Consider the following 27,225-nt stretch of genomic DNA (forward strand, 5'->3'; position numbering starts at 1 on the left):
CATCGCAGTACACGACAAAATCATCATTACCCTCAGGTAGCGCAAGAACAGGAGCTTCACACAACAAACGCTTGAGCGTTAGAAAGGCTTCTTCTTGCTTCGAGCCCCAAATATACGGTTTACCTTTGTGCGTTAGAGCTGTTAAAGGCAAAGCGATCTTTGATAAGTTCGAAATAAATCGCTGGTAGTAACCAGCTAAGCCCAGAAAGGAACGAATCTCAGAAGGAGTGGTCGGCGTAATCCAGTTCTTGATTGCTTCAATCTTGGATGGGTCGACATGAATACCCATCTTGTTTACAACATGACCAAGAAACTGTACTTCATCAGACCAGAATTCACACTTGGAGAGCTTAGCATAGAGCTGCTCGGCTCTAAGCTTTTGCAACACCAACCGAAGATGTTGCTCATGCTCGGCCTTGGTCTTAGAATAAATCAGAATGTCATCGATAAACACAATCACGAATTTATCCAAGAAAGGCCTACACACCCGATTCATTAGATCCATGAAAACGGAGGGTGCGTTGGTTAAACCGAAGGACATGACCAAGAATTCAAAATGGCCATAACGAGTTCGAAAAGCAGTCTTCGGAACATCTTCATCGCAGATGCGCAACTGGTGATAGCCAGAGCGGAGATCAATCTTGGAGAAACAAGAGGCACCTTGGAGTTGATCAAAGAGGTCGTCAATACGCGGTAAGGGATACCGGTTTTTAATGGTGAGTTTGTTTAACTCGCGGTAATCAATACACATGCGAAACGATCCATCTTTCTTTTTAACGAACAACACCGGAGCACCCCAGGGCGAAGAGCTAGGGCGAATGAATCCTTTAGCGGTCAACTCTTGAAGTTGACTTGCCAATTCTTGCATCTCAGCGGGCGCAAGACGGTAAGGAGATTTAGCTACGGGGGAAGCACCAGGGACAAGATCAATACGAAACTCGACTTCACGAGCGGGAGGGATACCAGGAAGATCATCAGGAAAAACTTCAGGAAAATCGCGCACAACAGGGATATCGCGAAGCTTCTTTTCTTCAGCAGGTTTAACCACATGGGCTAAGAATGCAATACACTTCTTCCGCATGAGTCTTTGGGCTTCGGCGCAAGACATAAGTTTAAGACCGCGGGAGGGTTTCTCGCCGTAGATATGAAGATCACCATTTTCTCGAGGTATGCGAATCATCTTCTTGGCGCAAATAACTTCGGCGCGATTATGCGTAAGCCAGTCCATACCAATAATAACATCAAAGCTTCCAAGAGGCATGGGGATGAGGTCGATCAGGAAATCGTTTTCGTTAAGGTTAAGCGTGCAATCTTTAATCACTGAGTTAATTAAAACAGTTTCGCCATTAGCCAATTCAACTGAAAAATTTTCTTTTAAATCGTTGCGCGGTCGCGCAAGCTTCTGCTCGAAGGCGCGAGAGATAAAACTTCGATCGGCGCCAGTATCAAAAAGTACAGAAGCATAAAATCCGTTAAGCAAAAATGTACCATTAACGACGTCATTATTCGCTTGCGCTTGGTGCGCGGTTATGTTAAAAGCTCGTCCGCGCGTCACTTGGTTCGAGATTTGGTTCACCGGATTCGCTTGTGTGATTTGCACTTGTAGTCTCGGGCACGCGTTCCGGAAATGACTGGGATCACCGCAGTTAAAGCACGTCCTGGGTCGTGGGTTTTGGTAGGTTGGTTGTGGGTTCTGCGGGTAGACTGGTGGTATTGGCGCAATTGGATTGGCGGGAGGGACTCTACAGTATTCGGCTGAGTGACCAACGCGGCCACATCGGTTACATTGTCGACACGGGGTCTAAGTTGGGTGGTGAAGTCTACAGGTTGGGCAAAAGGGTTGGTTTTGTAACACCCCGACCAAAGGCGGATTATACATCGGGGCGCCACATATTGTTTCATTACTCGTGACACTATTGGGTGTCAATATTTAATAAATACATTCATTCGCGCACGCGCAAAGTAAAAATAAGATAACATAAATCATCATAAATCAATATATTATAAGGCAAAATATTCGAACAACAATAACTTGTCTTGATACATTTTAATCTAGGTCCAAAAGTAAAAACGTCCTACGTGTCCACAAGCTCCAAATGTAGCTACAGCAAACCTGAACATGTGTTAAAATAAACGTCAAACACTTGCGTGTTGGTGAGAAATCAAGTTTAATACAATACATAGATAACAATAAATCTGCGCGCGACATGTGTATGTCTGGTTTTCAACAAGGGTGTAATCTGATCGGGACCAACTCTAAGATTCATAGACTGCCAGTGCTCACAATTGAGCTCACAAACAAGACAAACTGTGCATGTGCAAACAAAAGAGAAAATCATAAACGATAGTTCTCCCGTGTTCATCTAATGGTACCATGAGAACTGCGGAATAGACCGACAAGACGGTTAATGATCCACACATACAAATAAACAGCCAAGTCTACGTCCTCAACACACGGGATACTGCGCGACTAAAGTTCATAAACAAGTTTAAGACTCTAAGTTTGTATGAACACATGAACATCCCAAAACATTAAAAGCAAAAAGGGATTAGGTACGAGATTACTCACTTGATAAACGATGCGGTGTAAGATAAAGCAAGAACCAACTTTAAACAAGCACAAGTTAACCTATAAATAAGATTATTGTTTTAATGATTTGCTTTAAGTCTTGATTATAAGTTAGCATAATTAATAAGTAAATTATTATATATAATATATATATATTACCGGAAAAGCAGGGCAGAACAGGGAGGAAGACGGAGGCAGAGAGGAAGACGGCAGAGAGAGCAAGGGGCAAGAGAACAGGAGAGATTAAGTGTTTTGTGTGTGTAGTGTTATGAAAATATTATTATTATTTATAGGAAAACCCTAGGAGACATAATCCCTAGAAAAGGGGAAAGGATCTTTAACAGGATCAAGCAAAAGATATCAAAAAGCATAAGAATCCAAAAGCAAAAGATATGGAAAGATATGGCAGCTGCAGAGGCAAGATAAAGCTGACAGGGAACAGTAAAAAGCATGGGCGGGTCAGATAAAGGTACTGGTCAAGCATGGAAAAAGCAGATCTCAAAAGATAATGTCAGTCACTTTTTCTGCCAACCAATGGGGTTGGTGCGCATGCTGCGCCAAAAGTGGCTTTTCAGACATAAAGCAGATTAGGTCAACAGCTCAAAAGATAAGACAACACAAAAGCAAACGGCTAGATTCAACAGAAGAAAACTCAAAGGGTTTAGCGCGAGAAGGCTGACACAGAAGGTCAAGAGAGCGCGAGCGCGAAGGCAGACAGAACCAACCTTAACGCATCGCGGAAGAACTACATTTCTAAGCGCGCCGCGGGAAGAATCACATTTCTTAGCGCGCCGCGGGAGGAACTAAAATTCCTAGCGCGCCGCGAGAAGAACTATAATTCTTCGCGCGTCGAGGGATGAACTACGATTCTTAGCGCGCTGCGAGAAGAACTACAATCCTTAGCGCGTCGCGGGAAGAACTACCGTTCTTAGCGTGCTGCGAGAAGAATTACAATTCTTAGCGCGCTGCGAGAAGAGTTCGTCTCGCGTATCGCTGAAACAGGTGGTCTTCACGCAGGATTCCTTGTAAGGGGTCTGGCGCGTGGAGCAGCGCAGACAACCTTAGGCGGGAAGGAACAAAGGACAAGCAAAGAGTTAGAAGAAAAAGAGGGAAACAAGGCGTAAGGGCGGGACGGCGACAAGAGGGAAAAGAAGGCGGAAAGAGAGAAGAAGAGGGATGGGACGGCGGAAAGAAAGAGAGAGAAAGAGACGGGAAGGAAAATATATATTATTATTAAAAGTAAAATATAAGTAGAAATAAATATTAAATCATAAAAGAAAGAGATCGGGTCAGAGAAACGGGTACCTGGGTCGGGTCGGATCAGGGCAGATGTTACAGGTTTCCTGTGTAAGGTTTCTTAGTTGGCGGGGTAGGGAGTGCGGGATTGGTTAAGGCATAGTTATGGATTACAGGGGTTGGGTAGACTGACAGTGGTTGAGGGGCGTATACTAGAGGTTGGTAGGTGGGTTGCTGGACTATGGGTGGGCTGGTAAGCGCGTAAGCTTTGCGCCTGCGCTTGAGGTTGTTACGGTTCGAGGGTTCTGGTTTGGTTTCTGTTGGTTCAGGGACAGTTTTGGTGGGTTTGGTCTTCTCAGTTCCCCGCAGGAACAGAGTTCCTGCTCTGACATGGTTGTCGCTGAGCACAGCGGCCAACTCGATGGCGTCAGAGAGGGTTACTGGGTTTCTGGCCCATACAGAATCTTGAATTTCCATGGGGAGACCCCCAAGGAATTTCTCTATGGCTCGGCGGGAAGGGGTAACAAGGTGAGGGACAAGCAGGCTTAGTTCATGGAAACGCGTCGCGTACTCGCGCGCTTCGCCACTATATTGCTTCAAGTTCCAAAATTCTTCCTCCAGGCGCTTAACTTCGTTGGGAGGGCAGAATTCTCGCGTCAGAATCTCCTTAAATTCCTCCCAGAGCATGCTGGAAGCAGCTTCTGCGCCACGCGCATGAGCTACTCCATTCCACCATGTAAGCGCTCTAGATTCCAGGACACTGGAAGCATATAGGGTTCGTCTGTCTGAGGGGCATTGGGTGTGGAGGAAAGTGTTTTCTATTTTCTCAAGCCACTGGAGCATCACGGTGGCTCCTTCAAGACCTGTGAACTTTGGAGGGTTACCCGCGTTAAAGGACTTAATGTTGTAACCAGAGGTGTTAGCATTGTTTTGGTTTAAGGCTTTGGCTATTGCGGCGGCCATTTCCTGGGAACGTTGCAGCGAACGTCTGCGCGCGGCTTCTTTCTTCTTGAGATGGCGACGAGATAGCGGAGGCATTCTATAAAAATTTTAATTTTAGTTAATATCTTGGTTTTATCGCAAAGTATAACCTTATAAAGCTTGGTTTCGCGGAGTCAGTTACTGTCCAAAGTTAAAGTAAAATAAATGACCCTAAATGCAGACTTAATAAAGGTAACAAATTCGAATCAAGAATCGACAATTCATGTATCACCATGACTTTCCGAATTCCCAATTTAAAATATACGGGCAAACGAGTATTGGAGATTGACGATTCATGTATCACCATGACTTTTCAATCTTCAATATAAAATATACAAGAAAATGAGTATTGGAGGTTGACAATTCATGTATCACCATGACTTTTCAAGTCTCCAACCTCAGAACATAATCGTAAATGGAAATTGAAAATCAACTATTCATGTATCACCATGACTTTTCGGATTTTCAAACCCAACAAACGAATATGTAAGAAAAATCAATAAAATCGAAATTCAACAAAAATCGAAATATCGCGAAATAAAACATAAAATCATATACTGCGCAAGCGCGAGCATATTCATAAATAACGAGTAATTAACAATAAGCGCGCAAACATGAGATTTCTCTCATGCGCGAGAAGGGACTCTTAGGTATTCTAGGCCGTTACGTCTAACCACCTATCCTAAAGTCAAGGAGCTCTGATACCAATCTGTAACACCCCGACCAAAGGCGGATTATACATCGGGGCGCCACATATTGTTTCATTACTCGTGACACTATTGGGTGTCAATATTTAATAAATACATTCATTCGCGCACACGCAAAGTAGACAGAAGATAACATAAAGCAACATGATTCAATATATTATAAGGCAAAATATTCGAACAACAATAACTTGTCTTGATACATTTTAATCTAGGTCCAAAAGTAAAAACGTCCTACGTGTCCACAAGCTCCAAATGTAGCTACAGCAAACCTGAACATGTGTTAAAATAAACGTCAAACACTTGCGTGTTGGTGAGAAATCAAGTTTAATACAATACATAGATATCAATAAATCTGCGCGCAACACGTGTATGTCTGGTGTTTAACAAGGGTGCAATCAGATTGTGATCAAGCCTAAATAGATCATAGCTCATAGTTCATAGTTCAATCCGTGCTCCCAATTGAGCACAAAAACGAGAAAAACATCTGTGCAAGTGTAAACAAAGAAAACCGTAAACGATAGGTCTCCCGTGTTCATCTAATGGATCCATGAAAACTTCGGAATAGGCCGAACAAAGCGGTTAATGATACACACATACAAATAAACAGCCAAGTAAACGTCCTCAACACATGGGATACTGCGCGACTAAAGTTCATAAACAAGTTTAAGACTCAAGTTGTACGAACACATGAACATCCCAAAACGTTAAAAATAAAAGGGGATTAAGTACGAGATTACTCACTTGATAAACGATGCGGTGTAAGATAAAGCAAGAACCAACTTTAAACAAGCACAAGTTAACCTATAATTAAAGATTATTGTTTTAACGATTTGCTTTAAGTCTTGATTATAAGTTAGCATAATTAATAAGTAAATTATTATATATAATATATATTACCGGAAAAGCAGGGCAGAACAGGGAGGAAGACGGAGGCAGAGAGGAGGACGGCAGAGAGAGCAAGGAGCAAGAGAGAAAAGGAGAGATTAAGGGTTTGTGTGTGATGTGTTAGGAAAATAATATTATTATTTATAGAGAAACCCTAGGGAACACAATCCCTAGAAAAAGGGGAAAAGATCTCAAAAAGTAAAAGATTCCAAAAGCAAAAGATATCAAAAGATATGGCAGCAGGGAAAAAGAGAAAAAGGCTGACAGGGAACAGTAAAAAGCATGGGCGGTTCAGATAAAGGTACTGGTCAGGCATGGAAAAAGCAGATCTCAAAAGATAATGTCAGTCACTTTTTCTGCCAACCAATGGGGTTGGTGCGCATGCTGCGCCGAAAGTAACTTTTCAGACATAAAGCAGATTAGGTCAACGGCTCAAAAGGTAAGACAACACAAAAGCAAACGGCTAGATTCAACAGAAGAAAACCCAAAGGGTTTAGCGCGAGAAGCTAAGGCGCGCCGCGGGAAGAATCACATTTCATAGCGCGCCGCGGGAAGAATCACATTTCTTAGCGCGCCGCGGGAGGAACTTCAATTCCTAGCGCGCCGCGGGAAGAACTATAATTCTTCGCGCGTCGAGGGATGAACTACGATTCTTAGCGCGCTGCGAGAAGAGCTACAAATCCTTAGCGCGTCGCGGGAAGAACTACCGTTCTTAGCGCGCTGCGAGAAGAATTACAATTCTTAGCGCGCTGCGAGAAGAGTTCGTCTCGCGTATCGCTGGAACAGATGGTCTTCACGCAGGCTTCCTTGAAAGGAGTCTGGCGCGTGGAGCTGCGCAGACAACCTTAGGCGGGAAGGAACAAAGGACAAGCAAAGAGTTAGAAGAAAAAGAGGGAAACAAGGCTTAAGGGCGGGACGGCGACAAGAGGGAAAAGAAGGCGGAAAGAGAGAAGAAGAGGGACGGGACGGCGGAAAGAAAGAGAGAGAAAGAGGCGGGAAGGAAAACATATATTATTATTAAAGGTAAAAATATAAGTATAAATAAATATTAAATCATAAAAGAAAGAGATCGGATCGGAGAAACGGGTACCTGGGTCGGGTCGGATCGGGTCAGATGTCACAACTACCAAGGTGACATTCCGCCACAACCGTCTACAATCAGTGATCAACAAAGACTTCATAACATAGCAAATATCAAGAGCCGTGAGATACACGGGGATCTTCGACATGAGTTGGTTGAACATTTGTGGGCGAGGCGACCCGATGATCTTGTATTAGATTAGTGTTATTATTAAGTATTATTGTTTGTTTAATTTTTAGTATGTTTTTTTTTGTAATTTGAATTTTTTAAAAAAATGTGTGTTTTTTTAAATAATTTATGAGTTTTTTTAATAATACATTTTTTGAATATATTTATAAAAAAATAAAAAAAAAATCCGCTGGAGCCCCTGCTGGAGCCCCTCCACACCAGGGCCAGGGGCTCCAGCGGGGGCTCCAACACCCCCCTTATCCAGTTTCTCTCTCTGCCACACGTCACAATATTATTGACTGGAGCCCCCACTCACGCCCCCGTTAGAGCCCCCCACACCCCTCAGCCTAAGTAAAACATGTTCACTATATTGTTTTAACTCATTTATTACTTTATGTTATATTTGTTTAATGTATTTTTTTTAATAATATAACAAAACCCTGGCAAGTAATCAAGTATATGCATTAATTTACGTATAAAATTTTACATTAAGTTATTTTGGTAATATAATTATTAGTTTTCCAATTTTTGGATAGTTTATCTTTTAAATATTATGCTCCTAAAAAATTTTAAGAAATTTTATATCTATTACATGTGTAGGTTATATTCATAGACATATTAAACATGCATCTACCAACTAACAATCAAAGTGATTTTTATAATTTTTTAGTTTTAATAGAGATCAATGAGAAAAATAGATATTTATCCTTTTCATTGCGTTTAGGGAACTAAATTATTGTTTAATAATTAAGTTTACATAGTAAATCAACATGTGAGTTACAAAAATCAAATTTTCATGAGTTTTTATTTTTATACTAAAAAGATAATTAATCAAAGTTGTTAAAGTTGAAGAAAGACTGTTACATTTGAGAATGTTTCTCTAAATGATGTAATCCAGTTTGAGGGTTTGGGCAAAGCATCTATCGGATTGTCACATGATTTGGCAAATAGGCTATTCATTCATTACTTTGAGCCGTTGGGCTTTGGATGTTGCACAAATAATGTTGTTTTATAAGATGGGTCTCTCTTTTAAGTTTGTTGTCGTTGTCACTGCTAAATAAATGAGTATCATTGGCGGACGCTTTTGTCAGAAATCCATCGGTAAAAGTAATTACCGATAATATGGATTTGTTAACAAGACAGAAAACTTTATCCATTCTACTTGATCTGCATTAAAAGGGTTATATGTTGTAGTAAGTTACAAGACCAGTGTTTAAAGAAACTTAAATCACTTATCATCTTCCCCTTGTGTAGTAAAAAGGGAATCATAACGGTTTTAAAGCCTTAGAAAACTTAATAGGTGTTGTGAATTGGAATTTGTATGAAGATATTAAAGGCATTGATTGAAGTTCGAATGAGCTCTCACCGGCTAAATTTGTCCTAATAGATTCAATACACACAATCATCATACAGACACACACAATATGTGTGCGTGTCTGTGTCATAATGCATACACATAAAAGTGCAAACGCACACATATATCTTACACGCATAAACATAAACATTTGCATATGCGTGTAAAAATACACAAGTTAATGTATAAATACATATACATACTGAATACATATACATTCATATACTTAGAAAAACAAATACACAAATAAACATATAAATACGTACACATACAATCGTTGATGATACTAATTTGCTTGATAGTGTGTGTATGTTTGTTAAGTAATAGCTAGTTAAGTGTTAACACTTGAATTACTTATTTATCCATGTGAGAGTATTAGCTGATACCATGGTGTCGGCGTATGTGTGTTAAAATCTTGATCAACCGCTATAAAATTTTGACACCGACCGTCTTCCGACCCCCGTGAAATTTTTTTTATAGTGTTTTTAGACATGTTAAGCTAAATATAACATTTGGCACATTTTAAAACATAACCTCATAGTCTTAAGTAATTAATTTTGTTTTGTTGGCATTTTGCAGGTTTGTAGAACATGGCGAAGGGCATCCCAATCCGACCTCCTATGGCAAACTCTAACCCGACGCATATGGAACCGGCACCACCTCATCCACCCGTCATGGCACGACGAATACATTTACTGCCACCGTACCGCTAGAAACTTCCGTTCCCGTAATTACCACCACACTGTCCTCAACTTCCCACTCAACGACAACAACAACAATAACAACGAAGCACTCTCGTGCCGCCGTCTTGCATTGTCCGATTACCACATTGCAGCCGGCTTCTCCGATGGTTCAGTGCGTTTATTCCATCTCCCCACAAGACTCCATGTGTCCACGTTTCATCCACATCAAAGGAATCATTTTGGACCATTCTCTCGTGCTGTCTCTGGCATCTTTTTTACGGACACTCGTCTGGTTTTTTCGTCGTTAGACGGTGATATTCATGTTGCGTCTATACATGTTCCGGGAGCTTTGCGCAGGGCGCACTTAGGTGATGTGGTCACTGATGGTGTGCTTGTTGATTTCACTGGTTCTAACCGCTGGTGGATTGGCCTTTACGCAGGTACTTGATCTTAAGAAAATGAGCATGTTCTTGTTCTTTCGTTAACAATATAAATGAACCATTCACGAACAACCTGAGTGCACATAGATAGACGACGAAGGTAATTGAGTGAACGCTAGATTAAAGTATATTGAACGTCGATTTGTTGGGCCTAAAAATATAATAAAATCTCAGTAAACGTAAATGAATGTTCATAGACATAAGTGATTGATCAAGGCATGTGTTCATCTTTGTTCATTTAAATAATTGAAGAGAAAAGTTTGCTCATGTTTATTTATTATAAACAAACAAACTTCCCATCGAACGAGTCATCAAAAGCTCGGTTCCTTTATATATGTAACTGTATTTTTTTTTAATCAGTAAGTGAGATTTTGGAAGAAGAAAAGTGATAAAAAGTATAAATTTTGAGAATCTGGTTATAGGCTGTTCAACCATTCAGATTGGTAACCCTCGTCCAAATGAAGGTAGCTGGTACATGAATACTCAAGCAGAGCGGTTTGATGAGTTATGGCTGATGAATATCGTTTTAATTCTAGCGTAGCTAACATGAACACCCTTTCTTTTTAATACACAGGTGTTCCAAACCGTGCATTTCATGTACGAAACAGCATCACCGAAGAATTAGTATTCATTGGAGGCACATTAACGGACCCAGACGCGGTAATTGGTTGGCACCTGCTCATAGATCTAAATGATCATGTTGGTCGGATCCGTATAGCAAGTGACGACATGGCAGTAGGGTTCACAAGAAGCCGCGTGATTGTGTTCAGCTTAGGGAACCAAATGATATTAGGAGAAGAAGAGTTTATGAGGCAAATAAATGTGGGTACAGCCGATGCGTACAATAAGGCACTTATGTTTGTTAACAGTAGGGGCGTTGCTAATGTGCGTCATGTGGAACATTTGGGGGAGATTTGCCGGTTCATGGCACGGGGTGGCTTTTTGGGTTGCATAAACGGTGGTTATGCGTTTATTTCGACTAGCAACGGGGTTCGGGTCTGGGAGTTGGATCACGGGGAGTATTTGTATATTTTTCGAGAACGGATTCGGGATATAACCACAATGATAGCCGATGAACGCCATATGGCAGCTAGCACCGGTGACAATACAATTCATTTGTGGGACTTTGGAGCACGTTAGAGACTTCTCTCACACCAAATGGCAATTGACTAATTTTGACTTTGACTTTGACTAAACGGTCAATGTATGTTTTGCTTCATGTGATCTAAGGCTGAGTTTAAGAAGCTGGTGATGCCGGTGAATGAGAAGGATTGGTGACTCCTGTTGACTATTTGATTTAGTGTTTAGGTTTGGCTTTGTATGAATATTGTTGTCTTTTGACCTTTGTTGTTGGAAATTATTTGATATTGGTTATGGATATTATTTGGGTATAGTGAGTGTTTTATTGCTTGGTAAGAAGAGGTTTTGTAAAAGTTCAATTTAATGAATTGATGCTTCATTTTATTTTGGTTTATGGTGTGATTTTATCGGTTTAGTTGTTCAGCTCATAGTTTTGAATTTAGAAAATTTTGAATTTGTATATTGGTCTTCAAAATATTTGGCAAGACAAACGGACTCCTTAGTCCATATTACCTCTCGGTCGTAAGGGTAGTGAATTGAATTTTAATAATCACACATGATTCCTATAGTTGCATTAACCCACAAACATATCAAAACACCAACTAGATGATATAAACGTGAAACCCTAACCATATGTAAGACAATCAATCAAAAGAATACACATAGAACTAAATGCAATAATTAAATAAAAACAAATTTTAACGCATTGAAGATTAACTTAGATGATGTTTTTCAATAGCAATACATCATGTAATTAATTAAAATTGAAACTTGTCAAAAACATTTATCATCCATACCTAGATAGTACAAGAAAGTTATCTACTCATATTAATAAAAACAAAAGCAAAATCATGTGATTTCATGGCAAAATATTGAAAGAAACACAAATTTAAAGAGTTCAAACCAAACAATTAACATTTAACATGATGACCATGTAACCAAACGTGCTTTCTAATCTCTAAACTTGAATTTTTGTTCCAAAATGGACATTCCTTCTAGACACAATAGCCATTAGGGTGTGCAATAACCGAACCGAATCGAAATTAACTAAAAACCAAATTAACGAAAATACATTATCCGTAATTTTTGTACCCTCGATCCAGCGAAAATAACTTAACCGAACCATTCATACTTTCACATATTTCTAGCTTATATACATCAATTTCATGTATTTAATGTTTTATACCACCATGTCATGTGATTATACCTCCATTTCATGTTTATACATTCATTCATGAATCCACGTGTCATTGTCATGAATTCATAACCGAATAAATCAAACCGGTTAAGAAAAAACCGACTGATTAATTTGGTTAAGACTAATAACCGAAGCGTACACATACCCAGCTCTTCCTAATAGTCTGTCGTCACCCTCTTTTTGTTATTCTTTTTTTCTTTTTCTCAATGACCTAGCCCACCCACATAATAACATGGGCCCATCTCGAATGCCCACTAAAACTGAAGCCCATTAACCAAAACCGGATCTTCACCTAATTATTATTATTATTATTAGACAGAATTACAAATTTTGTCCTTTAAAAAAAGCCAAATTACGGTTCGTCTCCTTTGTTAAGTTTCCTTGCAGGCGGTGTACTTTAAACATTTTTTTCCTACATGTTATGTCCTTTACGCTAACTGGGTTAGAAAAACTCAGTTAAGTATGACATGTGCCAGACATGTGATGGGCATAATTGTAATTTTAGTGTATCTTTAAATTAAAAAAAAAAAGAAAATATATATAATCCCCTCCTTTCTCTCTTATTTCTCTCTAAGCCACCACCATCACCATAAACTCCGGCCACCATAAACTCCGGCCACCATTAATTCCGGCCACCGCAAACGATCCCTATCACCCGAACCCGACCCATCCTTTTCCAAAACCCGTATCCCTATCACCCGAACCCGACCCATCGGCAAATTATCCACGAGTTGCAGGTTTCCGGTAGTCGATGTCCACGCCGGAAAAACGGGTATGTATAATACGATATGCCATCGCCGCCAACAACCCTCACTGTTTAATTTGTTTAAAAACTAAACCTTTCAATTATTGAAAACATCAAAATTAAATTATTTATAAATATTCTTTATCCAAACCCTACCTTCCATCTTCCATTTGTTCCTTCACCGCCACTACACGTTCATCTCCGGCGAGCCGCCACCACCGTCTACTCCGGTGAGCCACCACCACTGCAACTGAAAGTCACCACTACAGCTGGCTCACCACCGCAACTAGCTCACCCCATCTTCAAATCCCAGAAACCCTAAACCACCGCAGGAAGTCCATCCTCTTCGACACCAAGCAACCCAAACTTAAACCTTAAAATCAAAAAGAGGGGAAAAAGGAAAACCTGCAACATCGCCGGTGTTTATGGAGGTCATAGATCTGGGTTTTCGTCATCATCTATCGCCGGAAAAACGAAAGAGACGGTGAGGGTTGTTGGCGGCGATGGCATATCGTATTATACATACCCGTTTTTCCGGAGTGGACATCGACTACCGGAAACCTGCAACTCGTGGATAATTTGCCGATGGTCGAAGCCAATTTGAAGCGAAAATCGACCGACGTTTGTGATCTCCCGTCAGCGATGTAGCAGCAGATGATGGCATTCCGATGAAGTGGGTGACTGGTTGTGGTCTACCGGGGGGTGTGTGACAGGTGGTGGGTGGCCTTCCGGCAGGGTGGGTGGCCTGTGGGCTGTGGTTGGAGATCGGGTCATTCATATAATCTATTCAATTTGTATAAAAGACAAAAATGGGTGGCCTGTGGGCTGTGTAGCAGCAGGCGAAAAGACAAAAATGCCCTCACATGCGCCTCACGTGAGGGCATTTAACTGAGTTTTTCTAACCCAGTTAGCGTAAAGGACAAAACTTGTAGGAAAAAAAAGTTTAAAGTACACCGCCTGCAAGGAAACTTAGAAAAGGACACGAACTGTAATTTGGCTTTTTTTAAAGGACAAAATTTGTAATTCTGTCTTATTATTATTATTATTATTATTACCCACTGAACCCTAATTTCTAGTCGGAGCTCAATTATCATCACCGGAACTCATTATGTCCAGCAGCATTAGCAATGGTGTGACTATCCGTCGGAGAAAAGCTTTTTATACAAGGCGGAATTGCTCAAGACCTCCGTACTGACGGCCGTAAACGATTAACTTACCGTCCTATATTCGTCCAAACCGGCGTCATTGCTCAAGTAAACTTAATCTTCATGTTTTATACAATTATTTTATTATTTATTAGTTATCTGATGAACAGTTAAATGCAGGCTAATGGTTCAGCAAGAGTTAAGATTGGTAAAACTGAAGTTATTGCTAGTGTTAAGGTCATTTTGGGGCTGATTATGTTTTTTTAATTTGTATAATTATTTATATTTATATCCATATAATTTGCATATATGTTGTGTTGCTTGCAGGCTGAGTTAGGCAGACCGAGTTCTTCGGCACCTGATAAAGGCAAAGTTTCTATATATGTTGATTGTAGTCCTACAGCAGCACCACAATTTGAGGTTTTAAATTTTATATCTTTTTTAGTTATTTACATATTTAGTGAAAATAGAGGTGTGTTGGGTTGAAGGATTAAGGGTTGGCGGATTGAATAGGTGAATCCGAACATGGCCCGTGCATTTAGTCTAGTTTAAGCGATAAAGCTAGAGACTCTTAGTTCGTGTCGTGTCCCGGGTTAACACGTTTTAATGTTTCTTTTTGCGATTGAGTATTATCTGGCAATTTAATAATAATTTGAACAACGGATGATTCCGGCTCAAATGATCTTTTTTCTTGTAACTAATGTGTTTTCTATTTGTTTGTTTTTTTTAAATAATATTTTGCTTGATTTGTTTATATAGGGGAGAGGTGGTGAAGAACTATCGATGGAACTATCTGCAGCCCTAAGACACTGTTTATTGGGAGGTAAAAGTGGGGCAGGTATGTAATTTCACAATAGAACATGTATTTGTACAAATAGAACAGTTTTCATGTTATAAGTTTATAACAAATGTTGTGACCGCATTAATGGCAGGAGCTGGAATTAATCTTTCATCTTTGTCAATTGTGGATGGAAAAGTTTGTTGGGATTTATATATTGATGGTCTTGTGATTAGTATGGATGGAAATGTGCTTGATGCTTTAGGTGCTGCCATTAAGGTATGTTTATTGTTTATCATTACTTTTTTGTTTAATAAATGTAAAATTTTCAGCCTATTTTGATTTAGCGATCATAAGAAACTTATTATCTATCGTTAGAGATCAAATGATCATGCTAGGAGTAGCTGGGACCGATCTCGACTAGGCTCAAGCTTGGCTCGTTTAACTTACGAGAGTGAGAGCTCGGCTCATTTTGAACTCTATTTTTAAAGCTCGAGCTATGCTCATTTATTATTTATTAGCCATGTCATATAAACTCATAGTTATTATATAATATAATAAATTACATGATATATATTTAGTTATCTTTCTCATAATTTTATATATAATATTTATTATATTAACATGTTAAATAAAATCTATATAATTGATAAGCTTATTTAGGCTTACGAGCCAACACGAACTTGGCTCGTGAGTAATTTTTCAAGCTCGAACTTGACTTGTTTATTATTTGTTAATTAATTTATACAAGTTAATGATTATTTTTTATGCATAATCTAATTGTAATTTTATATATAGCATGATATATATTATTTGGTTATTTTTACCATAAATTTATATTTAATAATTATTATATTATATATAATAAATATCAATAATAAGCCTGTTTAGGCTCACGAGCCAACTCGAGCTCGATAACTCAAGTTCAGAATTAGGCTCGTTTATTAACAAGCTTATTTTTGGTGTTGGTTATTTGATTCTTGTTATTCCTTATCAGGCTGCTTTAAGCAACACAGGCATCCCAAAAGTAAACGTTGCATCAGCCGCCACATCAGATGAACAACCCGAGGTTGATGTTAGTGATGAAGAGTTTCTACAGTTTGATACCACAGCGGTCCCGGTTATCATTACTTTAACTAAGGTGTGACATTATTTCAAAACTTTAAAACAAATTGTCTCTTTTGTTTAATTTAGTGGTTTTTGTTTTTGTTTTTATTTAGGTTGGAAGCCATTATATTGTAGATGCAACTTCAGAAGAAGAATCACAGATGAACTCTGCTGTTTCGGTTTCTGTCAACAGGCAAGGACTGATATGTGGGTTGACCAAAAGAGGGGGTGCGGGTTTAGACCCGAGTGTGATTCTTGATATGATATTGGTGGCTAGACATGTAAGTGAACAGTTGATGAACAAACTGGATTCAGAGATTGCTGCGGCTGAGGCTATGGAAGAAGATTTATGATTATATTGTTGTAGTAGTAGATGATTCACATGGATGTAAAGAGTTTATGTCGTGTTTTCTTTAATTCGACATGTAACATTCCAAATTGGTAGTTTGATGAGATGACATTGTGATGCTGTGTTGGGTCAAAACGGTTTGATTGAGAACAAGTCAGGTCACATTAGGTTAGAAAATAACAGTTCCTACTTATTTACTTAACTAGCCAGGTGCCCGCGCGATGCAGCGGTGGACGTGCAAACGCAACCGGTGTTAGTACATTTGTAACCCCGCAACGATATGTGTGTAACTCGACAGTGGTATGCATTTAACTTGGCATCGGACGCGTAACCGCCAACCGGTGCCAGTAAGCACGCCACACAATGCCTAGACGCGAGCAAATCGATATGTATAAACATTGTTGTCTGTGGCTAGAGTAATTGGTGGCGACAATCAAGAAACAAAGATGAAATGTATAGTAATTTCAAATAAACTACTTTTTAACCCAATCCGTTTTGACGGACTTGTGCCGACCCAAAAATATTCTAACCTGAAACCCGTTTTGACATGGCCCCTTTCAAGCTAAACCCATCCCGACAAGAACTAACTTAGCCTTTTTTTTTGTATTAAACTTGTCCCACCCTTAACCCGTTTCGACACCATTAGCCGAACTTGCCCAACCCGTTGCCGGTAATAACTGGTAATCACATAACATGTTAGTTTTTTTAATTAATAAACTATAGCAATATCATACTCAAATTAAAGAGAATAAAATACTCTTTTTTATGGTGTACTTTTTTAGAAAAAATGTTAACGTGTGAAAAGGTTATGGCTGTTAAAAAGTCGTGGAGGGTAGTTGGTTTATAAAGAGGAAAAAATGTGTAAATATTTAATAAATTAACTAAAATTGATTGAAGTTGAAAGGCTATTATTGTAAATTATTCTTGAATGAGCAAAGACTATATTACCCCTACTTACTTAAAATTCTATGTATTGTTACTTATATTACCCCTATATTCTTAAAATTCTATGTATTGTTACTTGTAAAATATGCAATAAAAATGGCACCTCTTAAAATTTAAGAGGTCTCTCACTCCTATATTATATATAGTATATAGATATATAGATATATAGATAATGTGAATAGCAAAATCAATTCTACTAAAAACCAAGTTTTTGGTCTTCAGTGTTAATTCAACCAAACCAATTTCCTCAATAAAGCTTTATATTTCAAAGCAATAGTGAATAATCATCAAAATCTCCATTATTCCTGCAAGCACTTTTGCATTGATTTGGAACTGTATTAATAATTGTCTTATATCTGGTAAGTCATGTTAGACTGATCGTAAATATCATATTGTTTTTGCCAAAAGGTATTAACTATCGCAGCTTGTACACCGTCTAACTGTCTTGGTAACGGAAATTCAATAACTCGAACCGAATCTACGAAGTTACAAACACCACGTCACGCTTGTTCTATTTCTTTACCATCTGCATTAGAATCACAAATTACGCGTTTAACATTTTCAAAACGTTCAAGCATGACTCATTCACCTCTTTTAACAAACTCATAACTAACCGATCTTTCCACCCTTGTGAAAACTCCTTACACAACTCACTCCATATAACCGAATCAGGACCAACAGGCCTCTCTAACATCTCTTTAAAAACACCAAACGCGCCATCAAAGTCATCATTCTTGAAGAAAGAGGTCACCATCATCTTTATCGTTTCCACATTCGGACGACAACCACTCTTTATCATGCTTTTGTATAACTCAAAAGCGCGATCCGGGTTCTTTCGAACACATTGTCCTCTAATAAGAGCAGCAAAAGTTGAAGCATTCGGTCTTAGTTTCTTTTTATCAAGTTCTTGAACCAAATAAGCAGCCTTTCTAGTCTTCCCGATATTGCATAGTCCCAACAACAGCGCGTTATACGTCAAGATATCGGCTTTAATCCCATTTCTCAACATTTCTTCAAAGATTTGAGTACCCTTTTCGACTTTACCCAACTTGCAATACCCACTTATCATCGTGTTATAAGTTACCGTATTAGGAGCCACATTCATGACAGACATTTCACCGAACACCTTATATGCATCATGCATCTTCCCTTTGATACAAAACACATGGATTAGCGTGTTATAAGTAATCACATTCGGGCTAATCCCATTCTTCTCCATTGCAGCTTTCAACTTAATCGCAGTGGTCAGAAGGTTTTCGTTAACGTAAGCTGCGATCAACGTATTGTAAGATGCAACATTATGGCTAAAACCCATATCCGGCATTTCATCAAACACTTGGCGTGCATTCTCTAACTTCACCAACTGACAATAACCATTGATCAACATATTGACAGTAAACACATTCACCGTCATCCTCGACCGCCTCATTTCCTTATAGAACAACACCGCGATCCCCGCCCGATTCATACCGAGCAACGAACTCATATACAAATTACACGATTCAACCGTGGGCAAAAACCCATATTCCTTCATTCGACAAAAAGCATCAGTCGCATTCCGAAACTGTTTCATCTGAGCATAAGTTTTAAACAATGCATCAAACACACGAGGGGTTGAGTCACACATCCTGTAAGAGTTAATAATCGAATCGAAAAGCTTCGAATGGACCGACACATCGCAAGAACTAATAATCTTGATTAAAACAGACTCTGCAGAGACAAATTTACGATTTTTTGTGAGTATGTGGAGGATAATTGAATTGGCTTCGAGGGTTAGTAGATTAGGGTTATTGAGTTGAACCCATTTGAAGAATTTGAGGGAAACTGAGTAATTGGGTTGAAGCTTAAGTAAAATGTGGTTAATTTTGAATGGGTTTAATTTGGGTAATAGTTTGTGGAGTTTGGACCAATCGGAGTGGAGAAGATGACTGTGAGCTACGTTGACGTAATCGAGATCTTGGCCTTTGGGTTCCTGGAGTGTTCGGTGTGGGATTGGAATTGGGGTCCATTTGTATTTGTTTGTTGTTTTGAAAACAGAGGAATTAGGGTTCTTCGTGGTTGAATTGAACAGAGTTGAAATTGAACGAATTTGCATCAGTTTCATGATGCTGTGTACTTTGGTACCAACTGAAGCAGTAGCAGACTAGCATAAAGTGGTGACTATTTAGCATGTTTTTATAGTTTTGGGGTCCATTTGCCAACTGACATGCCTTTTCATTAAGAACGTGCTTCTGTATGGGCGTTATGTGTCATGTGACGTCACATAACCATCTGGACGGTTTGACGAAAAAAAGTTGTAGTGGATGAAGGCTTAACCTTTCATTACCTTAGTATTATTTTATTATTATTAGTTATCAAAAAACAAATAAAACCCACCAATCACATTCACCCCTCTTCCTTCGGCGCTTCCCATCCATCACCAAACTTTAATCCAAAGCGCCGGGGGTGGTGTTCCCGGGCGCTCTGAGACTTTTTGGATGGGCAAAACGTCCCACTAACCTGGTCTAAGAGTTTCAAAAGTTCGTTGTATCGGTAAAACCATTATATGTAGGAAGCATTTGGCATGGTTTGAAATACTGAACTCATAAAATTATACGAACTCTGTTACAATTTTCACATAAATTGTGATACTCATTATTGAAACTTTTGGGTCTTAATCCATTATCAATCTGATAATGATCTCGCAATTTAAAAGTTATCAAGGAAAACTTCAAATCAAAAGCACAACGGGGATGTCATCTCGCTTCTCCATCTCAATATGCTATTAGAAACGACGTTATGCTTTTTTCTTAGTTTTTGTGGTTTTCTACAATTTGAAAGTTATATCGTTGTTCTCCCATTCCGCTTTATACCAAGCAATGGGAATGATGTTCTTGTCAGTCAAACTAAGGTTGAGTAGAAACACCGAATATATAACCAACTAAGATAATAAAAAAAGAGGAAAAAAAACCGTACCAAAGTACCAATCCAATTGATAAATTGATTGTTTGGCTATAAATTTTTTGGTAATTCTTTTTATACCTAGATTATAGTTAAATGCGTTTAAATAACCAAACTAACCAGACAAACTAACATTAATTTGTCATGTATTGAAAAATATTTATTTATGGTTTTATTGATAAATATCATATTGATTGTCACGTTTTTTATTTATATATTAAGTATTACTAATTTCACAAGATATAAGCTTGGTTTATTATTCATTTATTTCTTGAACGTCAAAGTAACAACACCCATAATTCCATAGATATTCCACACAATTTTGCCCATAATGTAACTTGGATCCCATTAGGGAGGGTACAAACTTATAAAGGACATTGGTATCTTTGAGCTACAAGTTCTTTGATTAATTTGGTATATTAATTGAAATTAGTTTGTTTCCAAGTAAATTCAAAGTCGACAATTAACTGAACTAACCGAACTACTTTCTTCCAATAACCATATTTATCTGACCATTTTTTTCCTATAAGCGAATTAACGAAACCTTAATAAATAAAACTCATCTCCAAAAAGCCTAAAACTCACCACTACGTCATGTCCGTTGGGGACAACCGGACCCACAAATAACGAGCATATGCAAACCACAAACATCCGACCACAAATCACAATCACCTCACTTACAAGTGACACCCATGGTGGCGAATCTAGCGGGCGGACCATAGTCGCATATGATGTCCCAAACATTCGGGTCAAAAGGGGTCCATATCACACCATACCAATTACCAAACCACTTTCAAAACCTTAACCAATCAGCTACTTGCAAACCCAAGGTGGGTGCGTATCACACACACCCGCACACTTTTACCACTTTATTATTATTATTTCTTAAACAAACACTTGCTTAAAGTTAACACTTGTACTACCCACATTATTTAATACTATTATCATCACACATTTGATTCTTTTTATATATTTTATACCTTCATTTTTGTGGTCGGCGATTTAACGGAATCTTCATTAATTCAGCATTTCCTCTTTTTTCCAAACCCTAATCTTGAATTTTTGTTTAAAAATATTAATACTTAATTTATTAAAGTTATAACTTTTATTCTTATTCTTATTATTTTTTAATTTTCACTCACAGGATTTATTTACAGTAAAGTTTATTATCACTTTCATTTATCCGAGATCTGAAGCAAACAATAACGAATCCACCACTGATTTTAGATCTTCTTATCTCACTGTTCAATTTCTGTCGGATCCGGATCCGGATCCAGGTTTGTTTTACTTAAATTAAACTTTTTTAGGGTTTTTTGTTTGTTTCTAATTTGGGAACTTGTTTCATTTTTTATGACTGTGTTTAATTTTATTTTTAATTTTTGAAATGTTGTTGACTGATTATAAACTTAATTTAATGTAGGGGAAATTAGTTGGGTTTTTGGTAATTAATATTTCAGTAATTTGTTTAAAATTGTTACAAAATATGTAGCCATTGATAACCTGCAACTAATTTCAAGAATAAAGATCCAATTTTTGAAATGAATTCGATCATGGGAGAAGCAGTTAAAGCGAAACAGAGTGCAGAGAAGCTATTTGCAGTTAAAGATTTCATGGGTGCGAAACAATATGCTATGAAAGCTCAATCGATTTGCCCGCAGCTCGAAGGCGTGTCGCAAATGGTGACTACTTTTGAAGTGTTGTCTAATTTGCAGAACAGAGTTTATGGTGAGGTTGATTTGTACTCTGTTATTGGAGTAAACGCGTCTGCGAAGCGGTCCGTGTTGAAGAAACAGTACAAGAAGCTGGTGGTTCTTCTTCACCCGGATGATAATAGAACAGTCGGTGCTGCTGAAGCGTTTAAGCTCGTTTCGGACGCGTGGAGCGTGTTGTCGGATAGATCGAAGAGATATTGTTATGATGTTAAGAGGAATAGTCAGTTTTTAGTGACGGGTTCGCAGTCGGTCGGGAAACTTGACACGTTTTGGACTGTTTGCACGTCGTGTTGCGTGCAGTATGAGTATCTTAGAAAGTATGTTAATAAACGGCTTTCGTGTAAGAATTGTCGGGGCGTTTTTGTTGCGGTTGAAACCGGGTCGGCTCCCGTGACTTATTGCCCGTGGTCTTATGCTACTGAGAATAATTATGGTAATGGGTATGCGAATCTTTCATATAATGTTAATTCGTCCGTTTGTTTTGGTGGAAACGGGTCATCGGTGTTTCATTCAAATCATGGTCACGAATACGCGAATGGGTTGTCTTTTCAGTGGAGTAATTCGACGAGTCATAAACCGAATGGAAGAGCAAAGGGATACGGAAAACATGGGCCTGGTGAAGTAACGGGCCTCTCTGGTGTTAGGCTTGGTAGACCGCCTAAGAATAGAAAGGTTGAAGAGGTTAACGGGCCAGGCCCGAATGGTGAATTTGTATTTAAAACCGACCCTGATATGGTGGTACCGAACGGAAATGTGGTCAACGAGACGTTGACCCGATGGTACCCACCCGCCCCTGTCATCGATGTGAGAAAGTTGTTAATCGATAAAGCCCGATCGGTTATTCGGTGTAAGTTAGAAGAAATGAAACTAGCCTCAAAGAACGGGAAAGCTGGAAAGAAACCATGCCCGGGCCCGATAACGGTCCCGGACCCGGATTTCCATGATTTTGACACAGATAGATCCGAGGAGGTATTCAAATCAAAGCAAATATGGGCTATATATGATGAAGAAGACGGGATGCCACGTTTATATTGTTTGATCTGCGAGGTCATCTCGGTCAACCCGTTTCAAGTACACATCAGTTACTTGAATTCAAAAACCGACACCGAATTCGGGTCGGTAAAATGGATCGAATCGGGGTTCACTAAATCATGTGGAAGCTTCCGTGTCTTCCATTCGGAAACCGTTGACCAAGTCAACATCTTTTCGCATCTTTTGGGTCGGGAAAAGGCTGGCCGAGGCGGGTGTGTTAAGATCTACCCGAAAAGTGGAGACGTGTGGGCCGTGTATCGGAACTGGTCGGATAATTGGAACCGAAAGACACCTAAAGAAGTGATACATCAGTATGAAATGGTGGAGATTGTTGATGATTATAGTGAGGAACTTGGTGTTTGTGTGACTCCATTGGTGAAACTAGAAGGTTATAAAACTGTTTACCAACGGGATTTGAACGGGAACGGGTCCCGTTGGATCCCGAGGCAAGAAATGTTTCGTTTTTCGCACCAAGTTCCGTCGTGTTTACTTAGAGGCCAAGCGCTTAATTTGCCCGACGGGTGTTGGGATCTTGACCCTGCTGCTACCCCGGAAGAGCTTCTTCGGACGGCAATGGAGATAAAACCAGAGGCTAAGGTGGAAGACTGATGATGTAAAGAGGTGTAACAGATAGTATGTGTGTGAGAATTTAGATGGATGAAATGGATCATAAGGTGGTTCATGGCGGCGGTCCGCGGCGGCGATGAGGTTACGTTTGTTGTTAAGAGGGTTGAGCTAGTTGTGTCATTTTGAAAACTTTTGAGGATGCATTTTAAGTTTTTAACACTTAAAATTTAATACCTTAATGCTATTGCTAGTACCAATTTAACATATATGATATTTAAAAATGTTCATTTTGGACTGCTAGGGACTAGGGTTGACTTACATATGTTTTTTGCCAAACTTGGTTTCTTGTTTGTTGGTTGTAATATGTATTGTATCATGGCAATTTAAGAGTGCGATTTTCTTATGATGCATTGCTTATTAGAATGGGAAAATGTTATTGAATAATAACAAAGTTTTAAAATTATTCTAATTAGGTAACTTAAACTTTTCTAAATCGAGTCACTAAATCTTCAAATCGAGTCTCACTGATTTTTTGTGCATCAAGAAAGAAATGGAGGATAAGATGCGAGGGTCGGAATTTACGATATATGTAGTTAAATTTAAAAAAGTAAAAAAACGTTAATTATATTAAAATTTAAAAATTAATTTTATCACAAATGCTAATTATATTAAAATTTAAGAGTATTCTAATTTGATAACTTAAACAATTTTTCTCAAATTGGGTCACTAAATCTTCAAATGAGTCTCACCGATTTTTTTTTGCATAAAGAAAGAAATGGAGGATAACATGCAACGTCGAAATTTGCTAATTATATGTAGTTAAATTTAAAAAAGTAAAAAAAACGTCAACTATATTAAAATTTAAAAATTAATTTTTGTCACAAACTAATACTCGTCAGCACCATTCTATAGAAACTTGTAATGAAGCCCTTGCTAATTGTAGGAGGGTGCTGACGAGTATTAGCTGGTTATCTGTTAAAGCAATGAATTAATATAAATAATCTAGTCTTTAACCTAAATGATTTTAAAACTAAGCAAGTTCTCAAGGAAATATACAAAATATAACTTCAATACGTAAATTGTTTGGTAGGATCTTATAAAGATATGAGCTCAAAATTGATGAGTTAGCGGGCAAAGATAAAGATGACGCTTACAAACATAAAGATAATGCTTACAAAAATAATCATGCCTTTATGTATAAGTTGTTGGGTTTTTTTTTTTTTTTTTTTGTAATATCCTACAATATAACGCATAAAGTCATGGATAGAGAATAGCAACAAACTTAAAGATAACGCTTACAAAAATAATCACGCATTGTATAATTATGCAACCTTAACGTATCCTTGCTAATTGACTCCCATTTATTCAAAACGATCACGCATCGTGATTCATTCTTAAAAAAAACCCAACAACTAAACTAAATTTATATCAAACACACACTGACAAGAAGCACTGGGGAAGAAACACATAAATTATGACACCGGTTTCTTTTTTAACCAATCAACAAACTTGATCTAACCTTAGAAAACCTACTAGAGAACCATAAATAGGAATAAGTGAAAATCTCATAAAAGTTAAAACCATGACTCTTTGTTCACGTGTCAAACACACAATAGTTTCAGTATCTCCGAAGAACCCACCATGTAGTCAGAATAATTGTTTCCAAAACCAACTTGCGTTATTTTTTAAGGCTTTGTGTGTCCATCTAGAAAAACCGAATCTGTAGCCAATAATGAAATAAGGAAAATCATCTCAAGCTAAGAAGCCACAACCCTCCAAGTCCTAGTCGCCACCTCACGCTCACTAAGAATGCGATTAATTGCGTCAATACCACTTGAGCAAACCAACAAGAGGATCAATGGGATATTGATTCCATTGTTACTTAGATTAGTTTTCATAGGGATTTGATGCAAAAGAATTACCCGTGTCAAATTCTTTACTTTCCTAGAAACAAACCAGCTCCATCTAGTTGAAGTCACGCGCACACTTTCCGGAAGAACATGTTGGATTATCGGTCAATATAGTTCCTATCTTGTTTTCCTACGAAGAGGTTATATTAAAAATAAAAGGATCTAATTACAATAAAGAGGCAAGTAAGCGGGCAACAAGCTGCGCCGCCACCCCCTTTTGAATAGCAAAACCGATCCTACTAAAAATAAAGTTATCGTTCTTCGGCGTCGATGAGTTACTGTGCACGACCCGCTGAACTCTTTTTAGAAACGTAGCAGCATCGGGGGAAAGAGACCCAAATGTGTCAAAAGCAAAAGGAATGAAGGCGTGTTGATTCTCCACACACGCCTTCTCGTGCTTAGCAATTTTTCCTGCTTCTGCCTTTAGCACGACATGCCTAGCAACAAATCCGGTGTCCCTAAGCCCGACAAGAGGTGACACCCCAGTAAGGTCCACACAAGCATGCTTTCCCCCCGCCCACCCAAACACAAGAATGTCCGCTGGTCGGAGAGTAGACCTTCCTTCACGCGGATCCGACAAGAAATTCACAGGAGCCTCTTTTCTTGCCGAGATTCCCGCCCGTTTTAACACATCACAAAGGACATCCCTGACCAAATCATGTCTATATTTAAACCCGGGGAGTTCTTTGCAATGAACCGCGTGTTCACCAAAATTATCTAAACAAACCTTACGGCAGACCGGGCATGGCTCATCAACTGGGAACAGGGGGGATCATTAAACGATATTTAAGAATGGCTCGGTACTCCACTGCTGACATGTGTTGGCCTAACCCTTCGATTGGGGTGACAGTCAAAAAGTCTTGAGCATGAGAAGCCTGAAGACATTCTAATACCGCTCTTTGACGAGAGGACATGCCAAACTTTTCTCCCAAACTTTGGACGGTTTTACTATAAAGGGCACTCGCCAAAGCATTTTGGGCTTTAGGGGGGGCGGTGTCCTTATTAGCGAACCCGCCAAGATCAAAATCGGGAATAGAGTTGTGCAAATAATCCATCACACACCCAAAATCGGTATCTAACCTATCACCACCACAATCACGCAAAATGTGGTCCTGTAACTTCCAAGATTGTGCTCTCGAGGCGACGAAAGCATAGGTGGAAACATCCTCAACTGAATATAACCCTAAACCACTTAAATGGATAGGGAGAGAGGCTAGTCTCCATTGAAAATCCCCAAAAAACGGACCCCCACACACCACAATATCCTCAATCGCCGCTCGAAGCCCTTTGTCAAAAACAGAGACAGCTTCCTTAACAAACATAGGATGACATGTTCGGAGTGCGAACAACAATTTAGCCACCCCCATACATGAGCGAAGCAAGAGAAGCTCACATTGAGGGTCACGCAGATGAGTAAGACATCTCATTAGTTCCACGGCTCTTGAAGCTCTGGTAATGGCCAAACTACTGATAAACCCAGCATCCCGGCTAACCGCACCTCCAAGGAGTTTTACCCCTAGCTCCGGTCTCCCAATCCCGATAGGAAATAAACCTGCTTTTTCCTTTACCCCATTGCACGACGGCCAGTATACTTCTGTCTTTTTAATATTAAG

General features: G+C 38.9%; 3 protein-coding genes and 1 pseudogene across 3 annotated transcripts; 3 read left to right on the forward strand and 1 right to left on the reverse strand.

Annotated features, from left to right (window-relative positions):
- The first annotated feature begins 9,542 nt into the window (after positions 1-9,542).
- Positions 9,543-11,919, forward strand: LOC143533376 (transcriptional regulator STERILE APETALA pseudogene; annotated as a pseudogene).
- Positions 11,920-14,168: 2,249 nt separating this feature from the next.
- Positions 14,169-16,620, forward strand: LOC143533313 (uncharacterized). The gene is made up of 7 exons (XM_077028137.1): positions 14,169-14,380; positions 14,453-14,509; positions 14,600-14,692; positions 15,032-15,110; positions 15,205-15,329; positions 16,048-16,191; positions 16,271-16,620. Exons 4-7 carry the CDS (start codon positions 15,056-15,058, stop codon positions 16,508-16,510), a joined length of 564 nt encoding a protein of 187 aa, XP_076884252.1. The 5' UTR covers positions 14,169-14,380; positions 14,453-14,509; positions 14,600-14,692; positions 15,032-15,055; the 3' UTR covers positions 16,511-16,620.
- A 1,375-nt stretch (positions 16,621-17,995) lies between these two features.
- LOC143533314 (uncharacterized) lies at positions 17,996-19,555 on the reverse strand. Its single transcript, XM_077028138.1, has one exon. The coding sequence runs from the start codon at positions 19,553-19,555 to the stop codon at positions 17,996-17,998; it is 1,560 nt and encodes a 519-aa protein (XP_076884253.1).
- A 2,196-nt stretch (positions 19,556-21,751) lies between these two features.
- LOC143533348 (uncharacterized) lies at positions 21,752-23,874 on the forward strand. The gene has a single exon (XM_077028169.1). It carries the CDS (start codon positions 21,930-21,932, stop codon positions 23,742-23,744), a length of 1,815 nt encoding a protein of 604 aa, XP_076884284.1. The 5' UTR covers positions 21,752-21,929; the 3' UTR covers positions 23,745-23,874.
- The last annotated feature ends 3,351 nt before the right edge of the window (positions 23,875-27,225 follow it).

The sequence above is a fragment of the Bidens hawaiensis genome, unplaced genomic scaffold (assembly GCF_021521415.1).
Source record: "Bidens hawaiensis isolate Kalapana, Puna unplaced genomic scaffold, B.hawaiensis_p1.1 tig00009662_1, whole genome shotgun sequence".
In the NCBI taxonomy this organism is placed as follows: Eukaryota; Viridiplantae; Streptophyta; class Magnoliopsida; order Asterales; family Asteraceae; genus Bidens; species Bidens hawaiensis.

Excerpts from the sequence above, each read along its gene's own strand:
- LOC143533314 (XM_077028138.1), bottom strand. The coding sequence starts at position 19,555 with ATGAAACTGATGCAAATTCGTTCAATTTCAACTCTGTTCAATTCAACC.
- LOC143533348 (XM_077028169.1), top strand. The coding sequence starts at position 21,930 with ATGAATTCGATCATGGGAGAAGCAGTTAAAGCGAAACAGAGTGCAGAG.
- LOC143533313 (XM_077028137.1), top strand. The coding sequence starts at position 15,056 with ATGGAACTATCTGCAGCCCTAAGACACTGTTTATTGGGAGGTAAAAGT. Across the intron at positions 15,111-15,204 it reads GGGAGGTAAAAGTGGGGCAG|GAGCTGGAATTAATCTTTCA; the intron begins GTATGTAATTTC and ends CATTAATGGCAG. Across the intron at positions 16,192-16,270 it reads TTATCATTACTTTAACTAAG|GTTGGAAGCCATTATATTGT; the intron begins GTGTGACATTAT and ends GTTTTTATTTAG.